General features: G+C 43.9%; 1 protein-coding gene and 1 long non-coding RNA gene across 3 annotated transcripts in view; one reads left to right on the plus strand and one right to left on the minus strand.

Annotated features, from left to right (window-relative positions):
* The window catches only part of LOC146075924 (uncharacterized), a 95,925-nt gene that overhangs the window by 19,869 nt on the left and 50,257 nt on the right, over positions 1 to 25,799 (plus strand). The window lies entirely within an intron of this gene.
* Positions 5,012 to 25,799, minus strand: part of LOC146075918 (uncharacterized) — a 29,894-nt gene continuing 9,106 nt past the window's right edge. For both annotated transcript variants that reach the window (XM_083185613.1, XM_083185614.1), the window contains one exon: positions 5,012 to 8,178. In XM_083185613.1, the coding sequence (XP_083041739.1) occupies positions 7,062 to 8,024 (963 nt within the window). In that variant the 5' untranslated portion in view covers positions 8,025 to 8,178 and the 3' untranslated portion in view covers positions 5,012 to 7,061. The remainder of the gene's footprint in view (positions 8,179 to 25,799) is intronic.

Genomic DNA, 25,799 nt, shown 5'->3' on the forward strand with positions numbered 1-25,799 from the left:
GGGCTGTCACCGGCATCCCTGGCCATTGGACGCCGGCCTGATAGTGTTAAAATCACATTCCTAACATTACTTAATACAGGAGAACTACAAGTTCCAGCAGACCTCCCCCGCAGGCTGGGACTTGAGGAACCGCAAGTCCCAGCATGCAGGGCATTAATGGGCCCGCTGGGACCTGTAGTCCACCTGTAAAAAGAATGTTAAAATAAAGCACACACACAGAAAAGTAGAACTTTAATACACATCCACACACACCTCCCTTTTACACCGCTATACATACCGATCCAGGATCCAGCGCTGGTCTCTCTGCAGCAGAGCCGGACAGCCCGCACTGACAGCGGGCTGACCGGCTTCCTCCGATGCAGCTAACAGCTTCTGTCGCGCTGGGACAGGCTGAGAGCGTGATTGGCCGATGCGTCTCCATGGAGACGCATAGCTCAGTCCTGATTGGCTGAGCTATGCGTCTCCATGGAGACACATAAGCCGGAGACGCTCTCTGCCAGTGTCGCGCTGGGACAGCGCGACAGAAGCTGTTAGCTGCATCGGAGGAAGCCGGTCAGCCCGCTGTCAGTGCGGGCTGTCCGGCTCTGCTGCAGAGAGACCAGTGCTGGATCCTGGATCGGTATGTATAGCGGTGTAAAAGTGAGGTGTGTGTGGATGTGTATTAAAGTTCTACTTTTCTGTGTGTGTGCTTTATTTTAACATTCTTTTTACAGGTGGACTACAGGTCCCAGCGGGCCCATTAATGCCCCGCATGCTGGGACTTGTGGTTCCCCAAGTCCCAGCCTGCGGGGGAGGTCTGCTGGAACTTGTAGTTCTCCTGTATTAAGTAATGTTAGGAATGTGATTTTAACACTATCAGGCCGGCGTCCAATAGCCAGGGACGCCGGTGACAGCCCCGGGCTTCAGCCCTGGAAGGGTGAAGCCTGGGGGGGGGACCCCTTTATTGGGGGGGTCCCCACTCCTCCAGGTACCCCGTCCAAGGCTGACCAGCCACGGTGCTCATGGTACGGCCGGGGGACCTTGTGTAAAAAGTGTCCCCCGGCTGTGGCATGACACTGCGGGCTGTTGGAGCCCGGTGCTGGTTTCAAAATACGGGGGACCCCCAGATTTTTTGTCCCCCGTATTTTTGGAACCAGGACCGGTCCAATAGTCCGGGGCTGGTTTCAGAAATATGGGGGACCGCTACACTTTTTGTCCCCCGTATTTTTGGAACCAGGTCCGGCTCAATGAGCCCGGGGCTGGTTATGTACAGGAGGGGGGACTTCACGCCATTTTTTTTTTTAACTTTTACACATATTTTACCAAAGAACCATACACAGATCACAATGATCTGTGCATGGTTCTGACAAAATCGCCATGTTTCTGACAAAATCGCCAGTCAGGATCAGGTCTATTTTTTTTTGTCACTTTAGACCATTTTTGTGGCCGATTTCCAAATTCGAATCTCATTAAAAATGCGATTTGTATCTTTTTCAAAGGGGAAAACATCTGGATGCGAATTCCGTAGTTAAAAAAAATCGCACTTTCAGAAAGTGCGATTTCGCGGCAAAAAGTTCGATTTATGCCGCAAATTGCCACCCATTAAAAAATCGATTTGGGGAAAAAAATGAAAAAACGGCCGTTTTTGCGATAAAAATCGCCAAAAACCCACCATCGACCTCTAATAAATGTCACCCAATGTCTCTTTTTATGAAGCATATTGTGAATTTTTTCTCAATTCATTTGGTATATACGGGTAAAAAACTGAGTTTCTACGCTATTGGTTTAATTTATTAGGCACCGTGGATGAAAACACTTTGCAGGCACAATTTAAATACTTAATTGATTCCTTTATGTATTTATTTAAAAAAATATGAAACAAAATAAAAAAAAATACGGTACTCTTTACCTAGCACGGCGCCCGCGATTACAATCGCGGGCGTCGGGGGTAAAAAATCGCGGGCATCGCGGGTAAATTAAAAACGGGTGCGACGCGATGGCCGCGATGCCCGCGATTTTCCCATAGGGATCAATGTTAAAAGTCAGATTGGTCGCGATTTTAGCGTTAATTGCCTCAATGCCCGCGATTTTTACATAGGAAACAATGTTAAATGGGCCACAGAGCCCTAATAGTCCCCCTGAAGTGTTAAATGGCCCCCACAATTTTTAACGCCACCCCACGATCAACGTGAACCCGAAGCGTGGCGAGCGCAGCGAGCCCGCGAGGGGCGGCGGTACGCGTCCTCCGACCTTTTCATACCCCCACTATCCACGTCGGCGTGGAGTTGAGAATAGAATAGTGTGGCGAGCGCAGCGAGCCACCGAGCCCGAAGCGTGGCGAGCGCAGCGAGCCCCGCGAGGGGACGCGGATACCTTCACAGTTATACGCGTCCCCTCGCGGGCTTCACAGGTGTCCGTGGCGACGCGGACACCTGTGAAGCCCGCGAGGGGACGCGTTTACCTGTGAAGGTATCCGCTGCGCTCGCCACGCTTCGGGCTCGGTGGCTCGCTGCGCTCGCCACACTATTCTATTCTCAACTCCACGCCGACGTGGATAGTGGGGGTATGAAAAGGTCGGAGGACGCGTACCGCCGCCCCTCGCGGGCTCGCTGCGCTCGCCACGCTTCGGGTTCACGTTGATCGTGGGGTGGCGTTAAAAATTGTGGGGGCCATTTAACACTTCAGGGGGACTATTAGGGCTCTGTGGCCCATTTAACATTGTTTCCTATGTAAAAATCGCGACCAATCTGACTTTTAACACTAAAATCGCGACCAATCTGATTTTTAACATTGGTCCCTATGGGAAATCGCGGCCATCGCGGGCATCGCATCGCACCCGTTTTTTAGTGCATGCGATGGTCGCGATGGGCGCCGTGCTAGGTAAAGAGTACCAAAAATACATATAACACAGGCGGCCACCTACAAATTAATAATACAATATATAACAATAGCATATATAAGATGTCATACAATTAAAAATGAGCCTTGGAATAATTACATATTCATAAATCAATTTATACTCAGTCCATACGCCAATGATTTTCTTATTATTTGCAGTCATATAGGGGGAAATTTACTAAAGGAAATTTGTAAAAAATAGGTGTATTTGTATCCAGAAATATACTTCTTTTTGACATTTACTATCCCGAAAATACGGCAATTCGTATTGATAGCACATCAATACGACTACGAATTGCTGTATTTTTGGGATAGTAAATGTCAAAAATAAGTGTATTTCTGGATACAAATACACCTATTTTTTTACAAATTTCCTTTAGTAAATTTCCCCATAATATCAATGGCTATAGTTCCCGGTGAAGTCAATAGGTTTACGTAATTATAGAGTAGGTGATACTGAGCTGCGGTACTCATTGAATATAGATGGAATTATTCCACACTAAACCAAATCCCTATCCATTGTACCACCAGACCATGGGGATTGTGTCATATTTTCACAGTCTATATAACTTCATCACTATTTTATTGTTTTTATTGTTATTTTTTTTAATACCATTGAAATAAAGAGAATAAAGAATAAAACCATAAATATCTATATAAACAATGTGTTCTATCCTATTCTTATTTGAATTTTTTATAATATTCCGCTCTAAGGAATCCCACGGGTTGCATCAAATGAGTTTTTCTTTTCTAGTGGGCAGATAGTGACTGGACAGACGTGGCTCAGAGCGAACCCCTTATTGGGCTCCTTGGTTTATTATTCCAAATGGCTTTCTCATCAAAATAAAATGATAAAATATCGGACACACATATAGAAATGTTCTAGTAACTTACACCATAGAGAAGTTTAACAATATTAGTCCTATATAATATCAGAGTTATAGTGAAATAGGAATAGAATTTATAAAATAAACTACAGAATATACATATCACTCCTCATATATCTTACATCAGGTTCGAACTCGGAATTTTTTCTTTATATTGAATCCAAGTGTTACCTATTCATTTGCTATAGTGTGTATTTACGCTCAATCCATGTGGCAAAATGGGAATTGACATGAAGACAGTGACTTGAAGACAGTTAATAAACTTAAACGTCATCAGATGGAGTAGTCATCTTCTTTATTCAACCTGATTTGTTAGTCCGAGTGCCGCACCTCTACCTTGTCTATATATATATATATATATATTCCTGTGTAACAGCAGCGGCACTCTGAGACTTGTGTCTCTGCTGTTACACAGGATTATACATTCCAGGCTTTCAGTTGGTGCAGAAGGGAACTGAGCCAGTTACCCCTCGGGGGGTCTGAGTGCCAGGTTCTCTGCTATTGTGTGTGTGTGTGTGTGTGTGTGTATATATATATATATATATGCCATTGCACTCTTTGGCTGGAGGGAGTGTGCATATATATCGTCCGATGCTCTCAGTGCTGGCGATACATGGTCTGCACTGAAGCCCAAAGTCTGCCGCTGCAAGGTAAGTATATCTGCAGTTTCTATTTTCCCTCTTTTCTATGCCAACCTCTTTGTCATTTTCCACCCTATACTAAACCCTTTTCATTTTTCCTATGACAGCCCCCTGCCCTTTCCAGGCATATATAATTAGTTGAAAGTATTTACATAAATAGAGACACACCCATGAGCAGACCACCCAAACAGAACACCGGTCACGCCCCCCACATTATTAGGTGCTGGCCATAACCCCTATTATTGCGCATGATAGGCCATTGATTATTTTCAGCTCCAGGCCCATTTAGACCTTAATCTGGCACTGCCTAGCAAGGATTCTGACAGACACACACAGGCTGAGATTCAAGGTGAAGGCCCCCATACACTCTGCGATTTGGTCCCGATTTCACCTGATTCAGATGGATCGGGCAGTGAAATCGGGCCAAATCGCAGGTTTAGACACCCGGTCCTGTGCGCATCGGGTCAGAGCCAGGAGGTCCGACCGGCTGCACATAAGTTTTGCTAAATCTTATGTGCAGCCGGGCAGGGGACTCTGTGAGGTGGCTGGTGGGGGACACAGGTGGCGGACGCCGGCAAGGGAGACGGGCAGGGGGGGGGGCGGGGGACGCTGGTGAAGGAGTCGGGCAGGGGGAGCCGGAGCAGGGAGCTGTCAATGCTCCGGGCAGGTGGAGGGAGCAGGGGGGCGGGGAACGCTGCTAGTAGTGCAGGGGCAGCAGACGCTGCGGGGAACACAGAGGCAGCAGTAACGAAGAGGTGGGCAGGGGGAGCCGGAGCAGGGAGCTGTCAATGCTCCGGGCAGGTGGAGGGAGCAGGGGGGCGGGGGATGCTGCGAGTGGTGCAGAGGCAGAGGATGCTGCGGGGAACACAGAGGCAGCAGTAACGTAGAGGTGGGCTCTATGTTACTGCTGCCTCTGTGTCATTGTCCCCCGCAGCGTCCGCTGCCTCTGCACTACTAGCAGGGTCCCCCCTGAGCCGCCTCGCAGCGTCCCCCACACGCCACCTTGATTTTTGCCACCCCCTGCTCCCTCCACCTTGCAGCTCCCCGGGAGTTACATGATACATCGCAGATGTATCATTTGCAAAACTTGGCACATCAGGTGCCTAATCGTGTATCCCCCTCCCAGGGAGCTGCAGGGGGAAATCAGGTCCTACTTGTCCTTAGGACAAGTCGGACTAATATATGGGGGCCTTAACACTGACAGGGAGCTGTGAGACAAATTCAGCAGCACTTATCTAGCTAGAAAGGAAGACTTGTATATTACAGAGTTCAGTACCAGCACCAGTAGAACAGCTGTATATTACAGAGCTCAGTACCGGCATCAGCAGAACAGCTGTATATTACAGAGGTCAGTACTGGCACCAGCAGAACAGCTATATATTACAGAGCTCAGCACCAGCAGAACAGCTGTATATTACAGAGCTCAGCACCAGCAGAACAGCTGTATATTACACATCTCAGTACCGGCATAAGCAGAACAGCTATATATTACAGAGATCAGTACCATCATCAGCAGAACAGCTGTATATTACACATCTCAGTACCGGCATCAGCAGAACAGCTGTATATTACAGAGATCAGTACCATCATCAGCAGAACAGCTGTATATTACAGAGCTCAGTACCGGCACCAGCAGAACAGCTGTATATTACAGAGCTCAGTACTGGCACCAGCAGAACAGCTGTATATTACAGAGCTCAGTACTGGCACCAGTAGAACAGCTGTATATTACAGAGCTCAGTACCAGCACCAGCAGAACAGCTGTATATTACAGAGCTCAGTACCGGCACCAGCAGAACAGCTGTATATTACAGAGCTCAGTACTAGCAGCAGTAGAACAGCTGTATATTACAGAGCTCAGTACCAGCACCAGCAGAACATCTGTATATTACAGAGCTCAGTACCGGCACCCGCAGAACAGCTGTATATTACAGAGCTCAGCACCAGCAGTACAGCTGTATATTACAGAGATCAGTACCGGCACCAGTAGAACAGCTGTATATTACAGAGCTCAGTACCGGCACCAGTATAACAGCTGTATATTACAGAGCTCAGTACCGGCACCAGTATAACAGCTGTATATTACAGAGCTCAGTACCGGCACCAGTATAACAGCTGTGTATTACAGAGCTCAGCATCAGCAGTACAGCTGTATATTACACATCTCAGTACCGGCATCAGCAGAACAGCTGTATATTACAGAGCTCAGTACCGGCAGCAGTAGAACAGCTGTATATTACACATCTCAGTACCGGCACCAGCAGAACAGCTGTATATTACAGAGCTCAGTACCAGCACCGGCAGTACAGCTGTATATTACAGAGCTCAGTACCGGCACCAGCAGAACAGCTGTAAATGATAAAACTCAGTTACCACAATACCCACAGTAGCCCCAGAACGACTGTCTGTTGTTATACTGCAGCTTTAGTTCATAACAGAGAGACTGTCCCAGGGAGAAAGTGCTCTTAACTCCATTTGTCAGACCGCTCCTGTCTTTTTCAGGACTGATTTTAGAAAACACTTGTCAAACTTGAAATAAAAACTGTATCTCTTGAATGCATATTGTGGTGATAAATGTTCCTTTACTTATGAAAACCGCTGCATTCAGGCCCTCACAGCAAGTCCAGTGATCAGTATTGTAACACACTACCTGCATTCACACCATTTTTAGTTTCTCTCCTGTGTGACTCCTCTGATGTCGGGCAAGAAGAGACTGCCGGGAAAAACATTTGCTGCATTCAGAACATTTATATGGTTTCTCTCCTGTGTGACTCCTCTGATGTAGGACAAGCTGTGACTTCTGGGGAAAACATTTGCTGCATTCAGAACATTTATATGGTTTCTCTCCTGTGTGATTCCTCTGATGTAGGACAAGATGTGACTTCCGGGAAAAACATTTACTGCATTCAGAACATTTATATGGTTTCTCTCCTGTGTGACTCCTCTGATGTGTGACAAGATTTGACTTATTGGAAAAACATTTTCTGCATTCAGAGCATTTATATGGCTTCTCTCCTGTGTGACTCCTCTGATGTAGGACAAGCTGTGACTTCTGGGGAAAACATTTGCTGCATTCAGAACATGTAAATGGCTTCTCTCCTGTGTGACTCCTCTGATGTAGGACAAGCTGTGACTTCTGGGGAAAACATTTGCTGCATTCAGAACATTTATATGGATTCTCTCCTGTGTGACTCCTCTGATGTGTGACAAGATTTGACTTATTGGAAAAACATTTTCTGCATTCAGAGCATTTATATGGCTTCTCTCCTGTGTGACTCCTCTGATGTGTGACAAGATTTGACTTATTGGAAAAACATTTGCTGCATTCAGAACATTTATATGGCTTCTCTCCTGTGTGACTCATCTGATGTTGGACAAGAAGAGACTGCCGGGAAAAACATTTGCTGCATTCAGAACATGTAAATGGCTTCTCTCCTGTGTGACTCCTCTGATGTTGGACAAGCTCTGACTTTTGGGAAAAACATTTGCGGCATTCAGAACATGTAAATGGCTTCTCTCCTGTGTGACTCCTCTGATGTCTGAGAAGATGTGATTTACATGTAAAGCCTTTGTCACACTCAGAGCACACATGTGGTTTCTCTCCTGTGTGACTCATCATGTATGAGGTGAGAAACAAATTAGTTGCTGAAGGTTTCTTCTATCCAGAAAATAAAATTGCTTTTGTTCCTCCTCCTGAGGTGTAAGGAGATGATGTATTTAGTTGGCTTGATCGAAGAACAATACTTTGTCCCTTTTTCTGCTCTTTATAGGTCCTGTAAAAAAGTTATAATATAAAATCATAATTGTTACCAGGATAACACTACTATTATTGTATAAGACGTATATTTATACAGAATAGCAAATATAACAGTCACTGATTTGTGTATAGATGTGTTCACATACATCCAGTCTCCTTGTGCGTTAAACAGTCCTAATCCTGTGATGCCATAGCGGGACTGGAAGAGCTGAGCATCTTTTTATCAAAATGATTTGCAAAGCGATGTGAACAGGATGCACAAGCATCTTCTGATTAAAATATGTGGCATGCCTGCATTGTGTCTGCATAACAAAGGCTACATTACTATTTTCCAGTAACACACTGTATTGTAGCATCTCGTATGCAGATACAGCAGCGGTCGCACACAGAATATTTATTTATTTACAGTTTCTTATATAGTGCAGTAGATTCCGCTGCACTTTACAAATGTTGACAACACTGAAAGAACAAACTGGGTAACAACAGACTTGGAGGTAGGAGAGCCCGGCTGCAAGCTTACAATCTATAGGGACATAGGAGGGAAACACAAGGACAGGCACCAATAATAGCATAGCAGTCCCACCAAGTTACAAATCCAGAAGGGAAGCTATATAATACATAAGTGCCTCTGAGGGTTATGTGTGTGATACCTAAATTTAATAGGCTTGCCTGACGAGGTGAGTTTTTAGGGAATGCTTGAAAGTTTGGAGGCTAGTGGAGAGTCTTATTGTGCGTGGAAGGGCATTCCATAGGATGGGAGCAGCCTAATGAAAGTCCTGTAACAACGAGTGGGAGCTAGTGATCCGTGCAGAAGAAAGACGCAGATCTTGTGTAGAGCGGAGAGTGAGTTGAGAGATATTTTGTGATAAGTCAAGAGATATAAGCTGGTGCAGTATGGTTAATAGCCAGGGACGTGCAGTCAGGGGAGGCAGTGCCTCCCCTGTAATAATTGATTAAAAAACATAAAAAGATATTTATAACACATATACTGTGTAATAAATATCTTATTTGTATTTTTTTCAATAAATTATGAGGTGAGACACTGTGTGGGGAGGCTGTAAGGCAGCAGGAGCTGTGCCTCCCGCTGACCATTGAAAACTGTCAGCAGCGGGGGGCAAGGCTAAGCCATGGAGAGCAAAAGTGACTGCAAAGCCCATTGAAAATCAATGGGGAAGCGGCATCTACACATCTGCCTCAGTGACAAGGAAGTCACTGAGGCAGATGTGATAGGACAGCGGATTAGGCTGTCACACACTAACAACCTGTATCTACTGTCACTGAGTGCAGTGTGGGAACATGTGGTGCTGGCGGAACCCTGCAGCGCCTGCCCTTGCCCTCCCTCCCTCTATGGTTATCCCTGCTTAATGATTGTACTGCTGGCGGTGGCAGCGATGGGAACCCTGCAGCGCCGCCATTCCCCTCCCTCCCCCATTTGTCCTTGTGTCTGTGCTGGCGAGCGCCGCTGCTTCTGTCAAGCAATGACAGACAGCGGCGCTGGGGAACTAGACAACGGCGCTGGGGAACTAGACAACGGCGCTGGGGAACTAGACAACGGCGCTGGGGAACTAGACAGCGGCTGTCCTTCCCCTCCCTCCCCCGCTTGTCCTTGTTTCTGTGCTGGTGGCCACCGCTGCTTCTGTCAAGCTATGACAGACAGCGGCGCTGGGGAACTATACAGCGGCCGTCCTTCCACCCCCCACTGGGGAACCCTGCAGTTCCCGTCCTTCAGCTCCCTCCCCTCTGGGAAACCCTGCAGCGGCCATCCTCCCCCTCCCTCCTCGCTAGGGAACCCTGCAGCGGCTGTCCTTCCATTCTATCCCCGCTGGGGAACACTGCAGTGCCCGTCCTTCCCATTCCTCCTTTGGTCCCTGCTTAAGGGACTCTTACCAAGCTGTGGCTTCTCCCATTACTCAAAAGCACTGGAAGGTGATGGCGCTCAGTGCACCTGCAGCCCCGGTCATGGCTGTTGTAGGCAGGTGAGGAGCTGACCCGGCATTTATGCATGGCTGACTACCTAACCTACCTCTACACATCACATTCAAGCCTAAAAATGGTACATCATAATGTGATATGGGCATTACGGTGTATGGCATAATGTGATATGGGCATTACGGTGTATGGCATAATGTGATATGGGCATTACGGTGTGTGGCATAATGTTATATGGGCATTACAGTGTGTGGCATAATGTGATATGGGCATTACAGTGTGTGGCATAATGTGATATGGGCATTACAGTGTGCGGCATAATGTGTTAGGGGCATTAATTTACAATTATGTGGATAAGTCCCTTCCCCATGAAGCCACACACTTAAAATGTTTTCACTATGGGGGGGCACCAATTCCCTTTCCGGTGCAGGGTACCAAAATGTCTAAGGGGGAGGGGGGGGTTTGGAGTAGATTGCGCTGCTGTTTGGATGGTTTTAATAATTGTAACACATTGGCTGTCTAAAAAGGAATGAGTCTTGGACACACTGTTACTGTTGAAAAAATCTTTATCATAAATCAATAAAAATATATATATTACATACAAATACACAGAATATAAAAAGACAATTTTAAAAAATGAGAATGGGATCCCAATTAATTACCTATAATAGCTTTTAGTATAATATCAGCAATATTTTTGCTCTGGCAGTATTAAATGTGAAAATAATTCTCCTGCAGTTGATGGTAAATTTGCAGAGGGAATAGGGCAGTAGTATATAGTCCCAATTTAGGCAGAATAATGCTGCATGAAGGCTTGTTAGTAAATTATAATAAATACAGTCTCAGATTTAGTAGTATGCTCACCCTTGCGGCAGACCTCGATCCCCTAGATGTAGTGTGGGTAGAGGGTTAGTGTGCAGCAGCTGATGGCCGGCAGCTCGGATGGAAGGAGAGCTGCACTTCAGCTGGATCGTAGAGGCACACCTGACAATATGCCGGGGTGAGTTTTCCAAGTTGAGATATGCCCAGACAGCGTGTAGCGTGGGGCGGCTGGTGGCTTGTAGGCAGGTGGAATTCACCGCTCCGACCACGGCGGTGCAAAGGTAGCGGGATGTTACGGCAGGTCTCGATCCCCTTGATGTAACGTGGGGAGAGGGACAGAGTGCAGCAGCTGATGTCCGGCGGCTCGGGAGGGGAGAGAGCCGCGCTTCAGCTAGATGGTACGTGCACACCTGTCAGTATGCCGGGATGTGCGGTCGTGCTGGTATCAGACCGGGCAGCGTGGAGCGGCTGGTTGCCGGTGGTATATGGAGGCTCACGCTTGCACAGGGAGGCAGGTAAAGGTGTTTGCTGATGGGATCACCGTCTCAGGTGTATAGCTGACGTCAACGCGTTTCGTTCCGTGGTTTGGCTGGGAACTTTATCAAGTCTATCTATCGTCTTGATAAAGTTCCCAGCCAAACCACGGAACGAAACGCATTGACGTCAGCTATACACCTGAGACGGTGATCCCATCAGCAAACACCTTTACCTGCCTCCCTGTGCAAGCGTGAGCCTCCATATACCACCGGCAACCAGCCGCTCCACGCTGCCCGGTCTGATACCAGCACGACCGCACATCCCGGCATACTGACAGGTGTGCACGTACCATCTAGCTGAAGCGCGGCTCTCTCCCCTCCCGAGCCGCCGGACATCAGCTGCTGCACTCTGTCCCTCTCCCCACGTTACATCAAGGGGATCGAGACCTGCCGTAACATCCCGCTACCTTTGCACCGCCGTGGTCGGAGCGGTGAATTCCACCTGCCTACAAGCCACCAGCCGCCCCACGCTACACGCTGTCTGGGCATATCTCAACTTGGAAAACTCACCCCGGCATATTGTCAGGTGTGCCTCTACGATCCAGCTGAAGTGCAGCTCTCCTTCCATCCGAGCTGCCGGCCATCAGCTGCTGCACACTAACCCTCTACCCACACTACATCTAGGGGATCGAGGTCTGCCGCAAGGGTGAGCATACTACTAAATCTGAGACTGTATTTATTATAATTTACTAACAAGCCTTCATGCAGCATTATTCTGCCTAAATTGGGACTATATACTTCTGCCCTATTCCCTCTGCAAATTTACCATCAACTGCAGGAGAATTATTTTCACATTTAATACTGCCGGAGCAAAAATATTGCTGATATTATACTAAAAGCTATTATAGGTAATTGATTGGGATCCCATTCTCATTTTTTAAAATTGTCTTTTTATATTCTGTGTATTTGTATGTAATATATATATTTTTATTGATTTATGATAAAGATTTTTTCAACAGTAACAGTGTGTCCAAGACTCATTCCTTTTTAGACAGCCAATGTGTTACAATTATTAAAACCATCCAAACAGCAGCGCAATCTACTCCAAACCCCCCCCCCCCCCCTTAATCTCTTTTCTTTGTGTGGGTCTGACGGGCCCACAGGAGTCATTGCTGCAGCTGTAATAAATTTTGCAAATTATTTATATATTTTTCAAACGAACTAGATCTAAAACTGCTGAGCGCCAGGAGGTGTGTCCCGGAGGGCCCTGTTTTCAGTGCCACTCCGTCACACACAAACCCCCCTTGTACCAAAATGTCTAGTTAGGGCACTGGCGGTACCCATTCCCATTTCGCAAAAGCGCCTGCCTCACCTGTCATTAACCTCACCGCACGTCACTGTTAATAACTTTATATGTGAGTAGAAGTATTTTATATTGATTACGGTAGAATATGGGCAACCAATGGAGGGACTAGCAGAGCGGATCAGCAGGCGATGAGCATCTTGCTAGGAAGATCAGCCTCGCAGCAGTGTTTAACATAGATTGCAGTGGTGAGAATCTGTTCTTGGGAAGACCAAGGGAATATAGGATTACCATATATTGTAATTAGCAGAAGCTGCTTGTGTGTCCTATTCGCATCATTTTGTGAATAATACACATTTGATAGAAGAAGTCACATGAAGACACTTGGTGCTACAGAGACATAGTGCACTCCATGTTATGTGTAACCTGACTTGTGGTGAATGGGGGATAGATGTATGTGGACACATCTCTGTGTTCCCAAATTGCTGGGACTATCTGCAGTTACACGTGCAGCACAAAGATCTCTACCCTACTACAGTATACATGGTTTATTAATGTGTCTATAAATGTTGAATGATCTTTATCCTCTGACCTCACGTGTGCAGAACATACAATACTGACCATACACGGGTAACACATGCTAGTGCTCCTGTCCCCACTACGGTCAGCTGATGCAGTAGGATGTCACCACGCTCTCCGGGCACACCACAGGAATGGGGACAAAGTGATCATCTCAGTCACACAGCTCAGTGTGATGTGTGCAGAGGAATCAGGGATCACACATTTATATGCTAAAGATCTGGGGAGGTTTGGTGCTTGGGAATCATATTAAAAAATGTTAAAAAAAAATTTATCATTTGTATTATTAAGTAAGTATGTGATTGCATCAGTCAGAGTTTATCAGGGCTGTATATGAAACTGTGCCAATATCAGTGTAATATGTAAGATACTATGATGGAGCGGTCACCTAGATACCCCTTTATATACACTAACCTGATGCACAGAGTAATATGTAAGATACTATGATGGAGCTGTCACCTAGATACCCCTTTATATACACTAACCTGCTGCACAGAGTAATATGTAAGATACTATGATGGCGCCGTCACCTATATACCCCTTTATATACACTAACCTGATGCACAGAGTAATATGTAAGATACTATGATGGTGCTGTCACCTAGATACCCCGTTATATACACTAACCTGCTGCACAGAGTAATATGTAAGATACTATGATGGAGCTGTCACCTAGATACCCCTTTATATACACTAACCTGATGCACAGAGTAATATGTAAGATACTATGATGGAGCTGTCACCTAGATACCCCTTTATATACACTAACCTGCTGCACATAGTAATATGTAAGATACTATGATGGAGCTGTCACCTAGATACCCTTTTATATACACTAACCTGCTGCACAGAGTAATATGTAAGATACTATGATGGAGCTGTCACCTAGATACCCCTTTATATACACTAACCTGATGCACAGAGTAATATGTAAGATACTATGATGGAGCAGTCACCTAGATACCCCTTTATATACACTAACCTGCTGCACAGAGTAATATGTAAGATACTATAATGGAGCCATCACCCAGATACCCCTTTATATACACTAACCTGCTGCACAGAGTAATATGTAAGATACTATGATGGAGCTGTCACCTAGATACCCCTTTATATACACTAATCTGCTGCACAGAGTAATATGTAAGATACTATGATGGAGCTGTCACCTAGATATTATTATTATTATAATTTTATTTATAAGGCGCCACAAGTGTTTCGCAGCGCCGTACAAAGGAACAATACAGGGAGACAAAACTTGGCATAACATTAAATAAATAACAAAAATACAGTACAAATAAAGAGCACCACAGTTCAATACACATTACAGCTTAAATGTAAGTAGTGAGGACCCAATCAACATACAACTAGAGGCTTGAGGCCAATGATGGAGATGAGTATGAAGATGGTCACTGAGTATTGGAGTAAAGGAGAGCTGTGAGTGAAATGTGAAGAGAAGTGGGCTTTGACAACAGAAGGGAAGAGGGCCCTACTCGGAGGAGCTTACAATCTAGTAGGAAGGGGAGACAGACAGATTACAAGAGGTGCAAGCGAGGGGGTGGTGGTTAGATAGCAGGATGTAAACAGGCAAGGGGTCGGAGAACCAGCTGGTTTATGCAGTGGAAGGGTACGCTTTGATGAATAGGTGAGTTTTCAGTGCACGTTTGAAGCTTTGCAAGGTCGGGGAGAGTCTAATGGAGCGAGGGAGTGCGTTCCACTGAAGGGGTGCAGCACGGGCAAAGTCCTGGACTCTAGCATGGGAAGAGGTGATCAGGGTGGAGGAGAGACGACAGTCGTCAGCTGACCGTAGAGGGCGGGAGGGTGTATGAATGGAGATGAGGTTAGAGATATATGGAGCAATGGAATTAGAGATGGCCCTGTATGTGAGTGTGAGGTGTTTGAAGAGGATTCTGTAGGGGAATGGAAGCCAGTGCAGATTTTGTTGAAGGGGAGTAGCAGAGTTAGAGCGGCGGGAGAGGAAGATAAGCCTGGCTGCAGCATTGAGGACAGATTGGAGAGGAGCTAGTTGGGATTGAGTGAGGCCAGTGAGAAGAGCATTACAGTAGTCAAGCCGTGAGATGACTAATGAGTGGATGATCAGCTTACCCCTTTATATACACTAACCTGCTGCACAGAGTAATATGTAAGATACTATGATGGAGCTGTCACCTAGATACCCCTTTATATACACTAACCTGATGCACAGAGTAATATGTAAGATACTATGATGGAGCTGTCACCTAGATACCCCTTTATATACACTAACCTGCTGCACATAGTAATATGTAGGATATTATGATGGAGCGGTCACCTAGATACCCCTTTATATACACTAACCTGCTGCACAGAGTAATATGTAAGATACTATGATGGAGCGGTCACCTAGATACCCCTTTATATACACTAACCTGCTGCACAGAGTAATATGTAAGATACTATGTTGGAGCTGTCACCTAGATACCCCTTTATATACACTAACCTGCTGTACAGAGTAATATGTAAGATACTATGATGGAGATGTCACCTAGATACCCCTTTATATACACTAACCTGCTGCACAGAGTAATATGTAAGATACTATGATGGAGCGGTCACCTAGATACCCCTTTATATACACTAACCTGCTGCACAGAGTAATATGTAAGATACTATGATGGAGCTGTCACCTAGATACCCCTTTATATACACTAACCTGCTGCACAGAGTAATATGTAAGATACTATGATGGAGCCGACACCTAGATTCCCCCTTTATATACACTAACCTGATGCACAGAGTAATATGTAAGATACTATGATGGAGCTGTCGCCAAGATACCCCTTTATATACACTAACCTGCTGCACAGAGTAATATGTAAGATACTATGATGGAGCGGTCACCTAGATACCCCTTTATATACACACTAACCTGCTGCACAGAGTAATATGTAAGATACTATGATGGAGCGGTCACCTAGATACCCCTTTATATACACTAACCTGCTGCACAGAGTAATATGTAAGATACTATGTTGGAGCTGTCACCTAGATACCCCTTTATATACACTAACCTGCTGTACAGAGTAATATGTAAGATACTATGATGGAGCTGTCACCTAGATACCCCTTTATATACACTAACCTGCTGCACAGAGTAATATGTAAGATACTATGATGGAGCCGACACCTAGATTCCCCCTTTATATACACTAACCTGATGCACAGAGTAATATGTAAGATACTATGATGGAGCTGTCGCCAAGATACCCCTTTATATACACTAACCTGCTGCACAGAGTAATATGGAAGATACTATGATGGAGCTGTCACCTAGATAACCCTTTATATACACTAACCTGCTGCACAGAGTAATATGTAAAATACTATGATGGAGCTGTCACCTAGATACCCCTTTATATACACTAACCTGATACACAGAGTAATATCATATAGAGAGGGAAGGGGGATGGAGGGAGACCCGCGCACAAGTTTTAACCACTAGGATAGATAATATTAAGCTTTAAATGTAGATATTAAATATAGTTTCCACAATTTGAAAAATTAGAAACATTTCAGGTAACTCTTGTGGAGGTGCACCCCTGAGAGTAAAAACGTACAAATTAGGAAAGAAGAAAAAAGTACTCTCCTTTGTTTGGGGGCACGCTTCATCAAAATTTCAAAAAAAGAAAAAAACTTTGATATGTTATGATTGTTGAATTTAAAAAGTAACTTTTAATGTTCAAAATTTAAAAGGCTATTGGTTGACATAGACATAGACAAACTACATGTAACATGAACGAGTGGAAAACTCCACTGGATAGATTTAAAGGAATACCTCCAGCAACAAATGGCTGGTATAAATTTTTGTGTCAATTCCTCAATCCTTGTGGTATAAATCCACAGATAATAAGTTTGGTACACTTATTTATTGGACACTGATAGCGAAATGGAATAGGAAAATATGATCGAATAATTTGGTAATATAATTATTTATAATTAAATCTGGTCACATCCAATAAATTGTATGATGTGTATAGCTCTATACAATCTGAGGACAAATCTTTTTGAAAGTATTAATTTTTCTGTGAGCAAAAGTTTATTGTAAAGCGCAACGGAATCTGCTGCGCTATATAAGAAACTGCAAATAAATAAATAAATAAATAACATCTACAAACATAAAGGAAAAGCAGTGGTAGCCACTAATTATGATATAATTGTGTCTTATATTGGTAAGTGCAAGACAAAAACTCCTCAAGTATTAACAGCACACCATTATGCCACTGTGTCAACTTGTTAATATTATGTCGACCACCTCAGAAAATGGAGTAGAAAAGTCTTTTGAAAAGATTTTTTCAGAAAGTTAAGTATCTGCTGTCTCTTTCCCCGGGATAAGGTACCCTGTTGATAATTATATCAGTGCAGGGTCTAGCCGAAATCCTTTAGGTAGAGATGAGAGTACTGTTTGAAAGAAATAATATAGAAAGTGCAAGAGTAGGGTGGATCGCAGAGATGACTTATATCTAGTGGGTTAGTACGCTGCTGCTACCCATTGTCCATACATTGGTGGGTAGTGAGCGGTACTCACCAAAAGATTGCATTAAATAGTGGGGATATCTGCTGTCACTTTTCTGCAAGCATGGGATGCCCTGTTGACTAGTTGTCAGAGCAGGGTCTCTCCAAATTTTTGCATGGGGTGATGAGAATATCCCTATGTTTAAAGTTGGTACAGAAATAGTGTGAGTGAAGAGAGTTTTTTATATAATTGCCGCTGTGTAGTGTTAAAGATTTGGGCAAAAGAACCCCCTTCCTCTTGCAGTAAGCTTGAATGGAGAAAAACATTGGCTTGAGGCCAATGATGGAGATGAGTATGAAGATGGTCACTGAGTATTGGAGTAAAGGAGAGCTGTGAGTGAAATGTGAAGAGAAGTGGGCTTTGACAACAGAAGGGAAGAGGGCCCTACTCGGAGGAGCTTACAATCTAGTAGGAAGGGGAGACAGACAGATTACAAGAGGTGCAAGCGAGGGGGTGGTGGTTAGATAGCAGGATGTAAACAGGCAAGGGGTCGGAGAACCAGCTGGTTTATGCAGTGGAAGGGTACGCTTTGATGAATAGGTGAGTTTTCAGTGCACGTTTGAAGCTTTGCAAGGTCGGGGAGAGTCTAATGGAGCGAGGGAGTGCGTTCCACTGAAGGGGTGCAGCACGGGCAAAGTCCTGGACTCTAGCATGGGAAGAGGTGATCAGGGTGGAGGAGAGACGACAGTCGTCAGCTGACCGTAGAGGGCGGGAGGGTGTATGAATGGAGATGAGGTTAGAGATATATGGAGCAATGGAATTAGAGATGGCCCTGTATGTGAGTGTGAGGTGTTTGAAGAGGATTCTGTAGGGGAATGGAAGCCAGTGCAGATTTTGTTGAAGGGGAGTAGCAGAGTTAGAGCGGCGGGAGAGGAAGATAAGCCTGGCTGCAGCATTGAGGACAGATTGGAGAGGAGCTAGTTGGGATTGAGTGAGGCCAGTGAGAAGAGCATTACAGTAGTCAAGCCGTGAGATGACTAATGAGTGGATGATCAGCTTACCCCTTTATATACACTAACCTGCTGCACAGAGTAATATGTAAGATACTATGATGGAGCTGTCACCTAGATACCCCTTTATATACACTAACCTGATGCACAGAGTAATATGTAAGATACTATGATGGAGCTGTCACCTAGATACCCCTTTATATACACTAACCTGCTGCACATAGTAATATGTAGGATATTATGATGGAGCGGTCACCTAGATACCCCTTTATATACACTAACCTGCTGCACAGAGTAATATGTAAGATACTATGATGGAGCGGTCACCTAGATACCCCTTTATATACACTAACCTGCTGCACAGAGTAATATGTAAGATACTATGTTGGAGCTGTCACCTAGATACCCCTTTATATACACTAACCTGCTGTACAGAGTAATATGTAAGATACTATGATGGAGATGTCACCTAGATACCCCTTTATATACACTAACCTGCTGCACAGAGTAATATGTAAGATACTATGATGGAGCGGTCACCTAGATACCCCTTTATATACACTAACCTGCTGCACAGAGTAATATGTAAGATACTATGATGGAGCTGTCACCTAGATACCCCTTTATATACACTAACCTGCTGCACAGAGTAATATGTAAGATACTATGATGGAGCCGACACCTAGATTCCCCCTTTATATACACTAACCTGATGCACAGAGTAATATGTAAGATACTATGATGGAGCTGTCGCCAAGATACCCCTTTATATACACTAACCTGCTGCACAGAGTAATATGTAAGATACTATGATGGAGCGGTCACCTAGATACCCCTTTATATACACACTAACCTGCTGCACAGAGTAATATGTAAGATACTATGATGGAGCGGTCACCTAGATACCCCTTTATATACACTAACCTGCTGCACAGAGTAATATGTAAGATACTATGTTGGAGCTGTCACCTAGATACCCCTTTATATACACTAACCTGCTGTACAGAGTAATATGTAAGATACTATGATGGAGCTGTCACCTAGATACCCCTTTATATACACTAACCTGCTGCACAGAGTAATATGTAAGATACTATGATGGAGCCGACACCTAGATTCCCCCTTTATATACACTAACCTGATGCACAGAGTAATATGTAAGATACTATGATGGAGCTGTCGCCAAGATACCCCTTTATATACACTAACCTGCTGCACAGAGTAATATGGAAGATACTATGATGGAGCTGTCACCTAGATAACCCTTTATATACACTAACCTGCTGCACAGAGTAATATGTAAAATACTATGATGGAGCTGTCACCTAGATACCCCTTTATATACACTAACCTGATACACAGAGTAATATCATATAGAGAGGGAAGGGGGATGGAGGGAGACCCGCGCACAAGTTTTAACCACTAGGATAGATAATATTAAGCTTTAAATGTAGATATTAAATATAGTTTCCACAATTTGAAAAATTAGAAACATTTCAGGTAACTCTTGTGGAGGTGCACCCCTGAGAGTAAAAACGTACAAATTAGGAAAGAAGAAAAAAGTACTCTCCTTTGTTTGGGGGCACGCTTCATCAAAATTTCAAAAAAAGAAAAAAACTTTGATATGTTATGATTGTTGAATTTAAAAAGTAACTTTTAATGTTCAAAATTTAAAAGGCTATTGGTTGACATAGACATAGACAAACTACATGTAACATGAACGAGTGGAAAACTCCACTGGATGGATTTAAAGGAATACCTCCAGCAACAAATGGCTGGTATAAATTTTTGTGTCAATTCCTCAATCCTTGTGGTATAAATCCACAGATAATAAGTTTGGTACACTTATTTATTGGACACTGATAGCGAAATGGAATAGGAAAATATGATCGAATAATTTGGTAATATAATTATTTATAATTAAATCTGGTCACATCCAATAAATTGTATGATGTGTATAGCTCTATACAATCTGAGGACAAATCTTTTTGAAAGTATTAATTTTTCTGTGAGCAAAAGTTTATTGTAAAGCGCAACGGAATCTGCTGCGCTATATAAGAAACTGCAAATAAATAAATAAATAACATCTACAAACATAAAGGAAAAGCAGTGGTAGCCACTAATTATGATATAATTGTGTCTTATATTGGTAAGTGCAAGACAAAAACTCCTCAAGTATTAACAGCACACCATTATGCCACTGTGTCAACTTGTTAATATTATGTCGACCACCTCAGAAAATGGAGTAGAAAAGTCTTTTGAAAAGATTTTTTCAGAAAGTTAAGTATCTGCTGTCTCTTTCCCCGGGATAAGGTACCCTGTTGATAATTATATCAGTGCAGGGTCTAGCCGAAATCCTTTAGGTAGAGATGAGAGTACTGTTTGAAAGAAATAATATAGAAAGTGCAAGAGTAGGGTGGATCGCAGAGATGACTTATATCTAGTGGGTTAGTACGCTGCTGCTACCCATTGTCCATACATTGGTGGGTAGTGAGCGGTACTCACCAAAAGATTGCATTAAATAGTGGGGATATCTGCTGTCACTTTTCTGCAAGCATGGGATGCCCTGTTGACTAGTTGTCAGAGCAGGGTCTCTCCAAATTTTTGCATGGGGTGATGAGAATATCCCTATGTTTAAAGTTGGTACAGAAATAGTGTGAGTGAAGAGAGTTTTTTATATAATTGCCGCTGTGTAGTGTTAAAGATTTGGGCAAAAGAACCCCCTTCCTCTTGCAGTAAGCTTGAATGGAGAAAAACAGGGGGGGATTTGGGATAATTCCCTCCGCAATATAGCTGGGTGTGCCCCTATATAGAAAAAAACTCCAATTTAATTCAGCTTTCAACCGCTTGATAGAGATAGATATAGTAATGTGGTGGGAGAGATTTCTACTCAATAGTAGAGGCTCTCCGTGCGGTCGTAGTGAGGAGCGTGGCTATCACTGCTTACCTGTCTGTTGGGGAGCTCCGTGTCCTCCGTGAGCTCCCTTGATGTGAGACCAGATGGCGCAGGGTAACGGCGTCAAAGACAGCCGGCGCCGGGTGGTATGAGCAGACAGCTGTTTCGCTATGCGAGCTTCGTCAGTGCTGACGTGTCTCTCACACGTCATGGTATTTATAATTGCCCTAGCTATTGGTTAAAGGCTGTGGGCGTGTAAACTTCATTCAGAGGTGTGTCTGAATGGTGTGCCTCTCTGCGGAAAACTGAGGCGATGTTTAACATACTGGACATTAATTAAATGTTATCAGATTTTTTGTAATGCTGGTATCGGAAGGAGATGTATATTCTAACAACATTTTAATAGCGGGTGAATGGTGAGAAAGGTATCTGTTGTCTCCATGCTAATGCGGGTATCGGCTGCCAATGTAGACTCTGACAGCATGTTGATACTAAAAGAAAAGGGTGTAATTGCTCTGATTACTGGTTGTGGATAGATAGTAACCAATAATCTTTACAATGGTTGTTCTATGGAATGTTTATGACTGTAGTAGAAGTGAATAGTTACTTTGTATTCTTTGAAAGAAAGCTGGCTAGTGCAATTATTGCGAGTATAGCCAGATGGAATGATGCTAGACTGGTAAAAGGGTTATTATAAATGTTTGGATTAAGATGGCCCGATATGGCATGATTTATTGATCTTATTGCTAGTGGTGAAAATTACTAGCAAGAAAAGGGGGGAGCTAAGTGTACGTTATTGGGAACTCCTATTTAGAGAAAAGTTCTGTTATTTGAACCCTTTACTAAAAGCTGAGTATGTTGGTAAAACTCAGGTTTATGCACTCTAAGTGCAAGTGAATGGAGGGACCCTAGTACTGCGTGGGGTATATTCAGTGATGTTAAACGTTACCAAAGGATAGCACTATGGTGGCCAGGGGGGCCATATGATAGTATAGGGACCACCTGCCCCATTACTCAAGGTTACTGGAGTGATGGTAGGGAAAGAAAAATATTAATGATGAAAGGTATGTGAATAAACATATAAATATTACATGAATAATATATGAAAAAATGTGTGAAAAGATAATAATAATAATAAATAAAAAAAAAATGTAAATTTAAAAAAAAAAAAAAATTTATATGGAGAAAATTATGAAGTATAAACAGAGAGTTTTTAATTAAAAGTTGTTTGGTCAGTATTATTGATCAATAGGGTGTGGTGAGAGGCTGTTGTGGACTTGGTGTGTTAGACATGGTATATAAGACCCGTCTAAGATGAGGTGGTATAGTGACTAAAAGACAATGGGGGAAATTTACCAATATGAAAAACCTAGTTTTTCGTATTGGTATTTTCCCTACGGTTGCATACGACTGTTTAAGTCGTATGCAAACTCGTGTTCCGGAGGGTCAGTTACAAAGCAGTCAGATACGACTGCTTTGTAACCCTCCGATGGTGTAACAATTCGTATGAAAAGGTCGGAGGACGCGTACCGCCGCCCCTCGCGGGCTCGCTGCGCTCACCACGCTTCGGGTTTACGTCAATAGTGGGGTGGCGTTAACAATGGGGGGGCATTATGCATACTTTACAACCATATTCAATGAGAAATTGGCCATATTGGCCCATTTCACATTGTCACCTATGTAAAATCGCGTTGATCGCATTGTGGGCCATTATAATGGCCCGCGACCGACGCGATCAACCCGGTTTTGAGTTTAGAAACAATTTAACATTATTATCTATGGGAAAATCGCGTTGATCGCGTCGGTCGCATCGCGGCCCATTATAATGGGCCGCGATGGACGCTATCAAAGTGATTTTCTGTTTCACCGGCAAATTAGCTGGTGATTGACAGAAAATCGGGTCCATCGCGTTGATTGTATGCCTTAAGTACCTTAAACTAAAGGCATACAAACAACGAGACGGAGCGCCGTGCTAGGAAATAAATACCGAATTTAAATTTCAATTACTGTGTCTTATATACAAGGGAGTGAGGGCTGATGTCAGTTTCACAGAGTATAATCAGCAACAGCATATAAGTACCATAAAATCGATTATTACGTATTTTGCTTATCCAATTAGACCTATCCCTATACAACAATGATGATGGACCTGAGAGATTCATGTTCAATTTTATGTATTTTTTTTTCTTTTTCCTATTTTTTCTTTTTCCTTTTTTTCTTTAATGTATATATAATAATTATAAAAAGCAAAAAACCGTAATAATCGATTTTATGGTACTTATATGCTGTTGCTGATTATACTCTGTGAAACTGACATCTGTCCTCACTCCCTTATAAGCATAGTTGGTACTTTGGATACTGCAGCACTTAGATGACATGCACGGCCATCTTTGGCCACCATTGCTGGTTAGATTATGAGTGCTAAAATAGTGATTTAAATTGCCCCCAACTCAAAGCCACTTTGTCCAGATGGGAAGCGCTACATTTATCATTGCTGACCGCTATTTACAGCGAGTATAAACAACCGCATACCACCGATTTGACCCAGTGGAACGCACCGGCGCCTGTGTGGAACGCACGGCCATATTGGATTATTGGAGCTCACATAACTGAACCAATAAGAAGTGCACCTAGTATCACGTGACACTCAAAATATGTACCAGTGGGGCTTCTGTAAGCTCCACACACAGCTGTACATGATTTCATTAGCTGCTAGTGCTTTATAAGGGAGCTGGAGGGACGGAGTCAGTGTATCCTGACTCTTGAGCTGTGTGGATGTCAAATGCTGCTGTGTCTTGAGAAAGGCCCCCTGGTGGCCGAAACGTAGACCTACATGAAACTTGACTGGTAATGTACTACCAATAAAGAATTGTCATTACATGAATTTTGGTGAGTGCCCTTATTGGGATATATATACTGGGGGTTACCAGTTCCTGACGATGGGTGCTTGTGACCCCCGAAAAATTGTTTATTAAATTACCCTCGTTTGCAAAGACCCGTGAGTGCTGCGTTTTTGGTAACCCCCCACCGGGTCCATCTGATATATACATTCATCCTAATGAAGGCACCAAGGCATTTGTTTCAGTAGCCGGGAGTGCCAGCTCGCAGCGCCAGTATAAATATATAGATACAGAAGTACCCACACACTCGCCATTCCTAGGAATGAGGTGCAAACAGCACCCACTTCCCAGAGTGGGGTGCAGTGGCCTGTGACCACACACTCTAGTAAATACAAGCACATGGGGCCCAGCACTCACTACAACAGACTAACTCACCTTAACATTCAAATAATCAATAAATAAATAATGGGGTTTTAGTTCATGAATTGATCAATGCATTTAAGCTTGCAGCCCATCGCAATGGGACCCCATTTCACTGCAAGTCCTACACTAACAACTGGTTTTCATGGGAACCTCGCAACTGCTTCCACATCATAGCTAAAATGAACAAGTGTGTTATATATATATATATATAATATGGGAGGGCGTACCCTTCCTCTGCTGTCTGGGAGGATGTGATGAGTTTCCTTTCATAGGCAAGACCTACTGCATGGGGGAGGTGTGAGGCATGCTGCATGGGGGGAGGTGTGAGGTATGCTGCATGGGGGGACAAACACAAAAAGCTGGGTTGACCACAAGAGCCAAATCAGACAAAATCTTTGGCGCAGTTTAAAAAAAATCCTAGACTCTGATCCACAATTTATAAAACAAATTCACCTGCTGCAAATATATATATATATATATATATATTAGAGATGTGCAGACTCGGATTCCGTAGATCCGAGCCCCCACGGACGTCATCATTACGAGCCCGGTTCCGAGCAGCGCTCGGAGATTCCCGCCTGACTCGGGTCCGTCCGCGTGGTCACAACGTCATCTCCCGGTGCCGGATTTCGTGAGGCTTTAAAAGCAGCTGCTGCGCCCGCCATCTTCACTCCAGTCTAGTAGTGGGTTGGGAGAGGGTGTGTTGGTGCTGCTGCTGGGGCTTAAACTTGAGCTTGACCTTGAACCCAATATTTTTTAATCGCTGGGGCTGTCTCTCAGTGCTGCTGTGTAGTCTAACTGTGTACTTGTAGTACTACTGTCTCCTCTGTGCGGTCTACCTCTGGTGTGCTGTGCTGTAATTAATTA

The sequence above is a fragment of the Crinia signifera genome, chromosome 4 (assembly GCF_055691185.1).
Source record: "Crinia signifera chromosome 4, ASM5569118v1, whole genome shotgun sequence".
In the NCBI taxonomy this organism is placed as follows: Eukaryota; Metazoa; Chordata; class Amphibia; order Anura; family Myobatrachidae; genus Crinia; species Crinia signifera.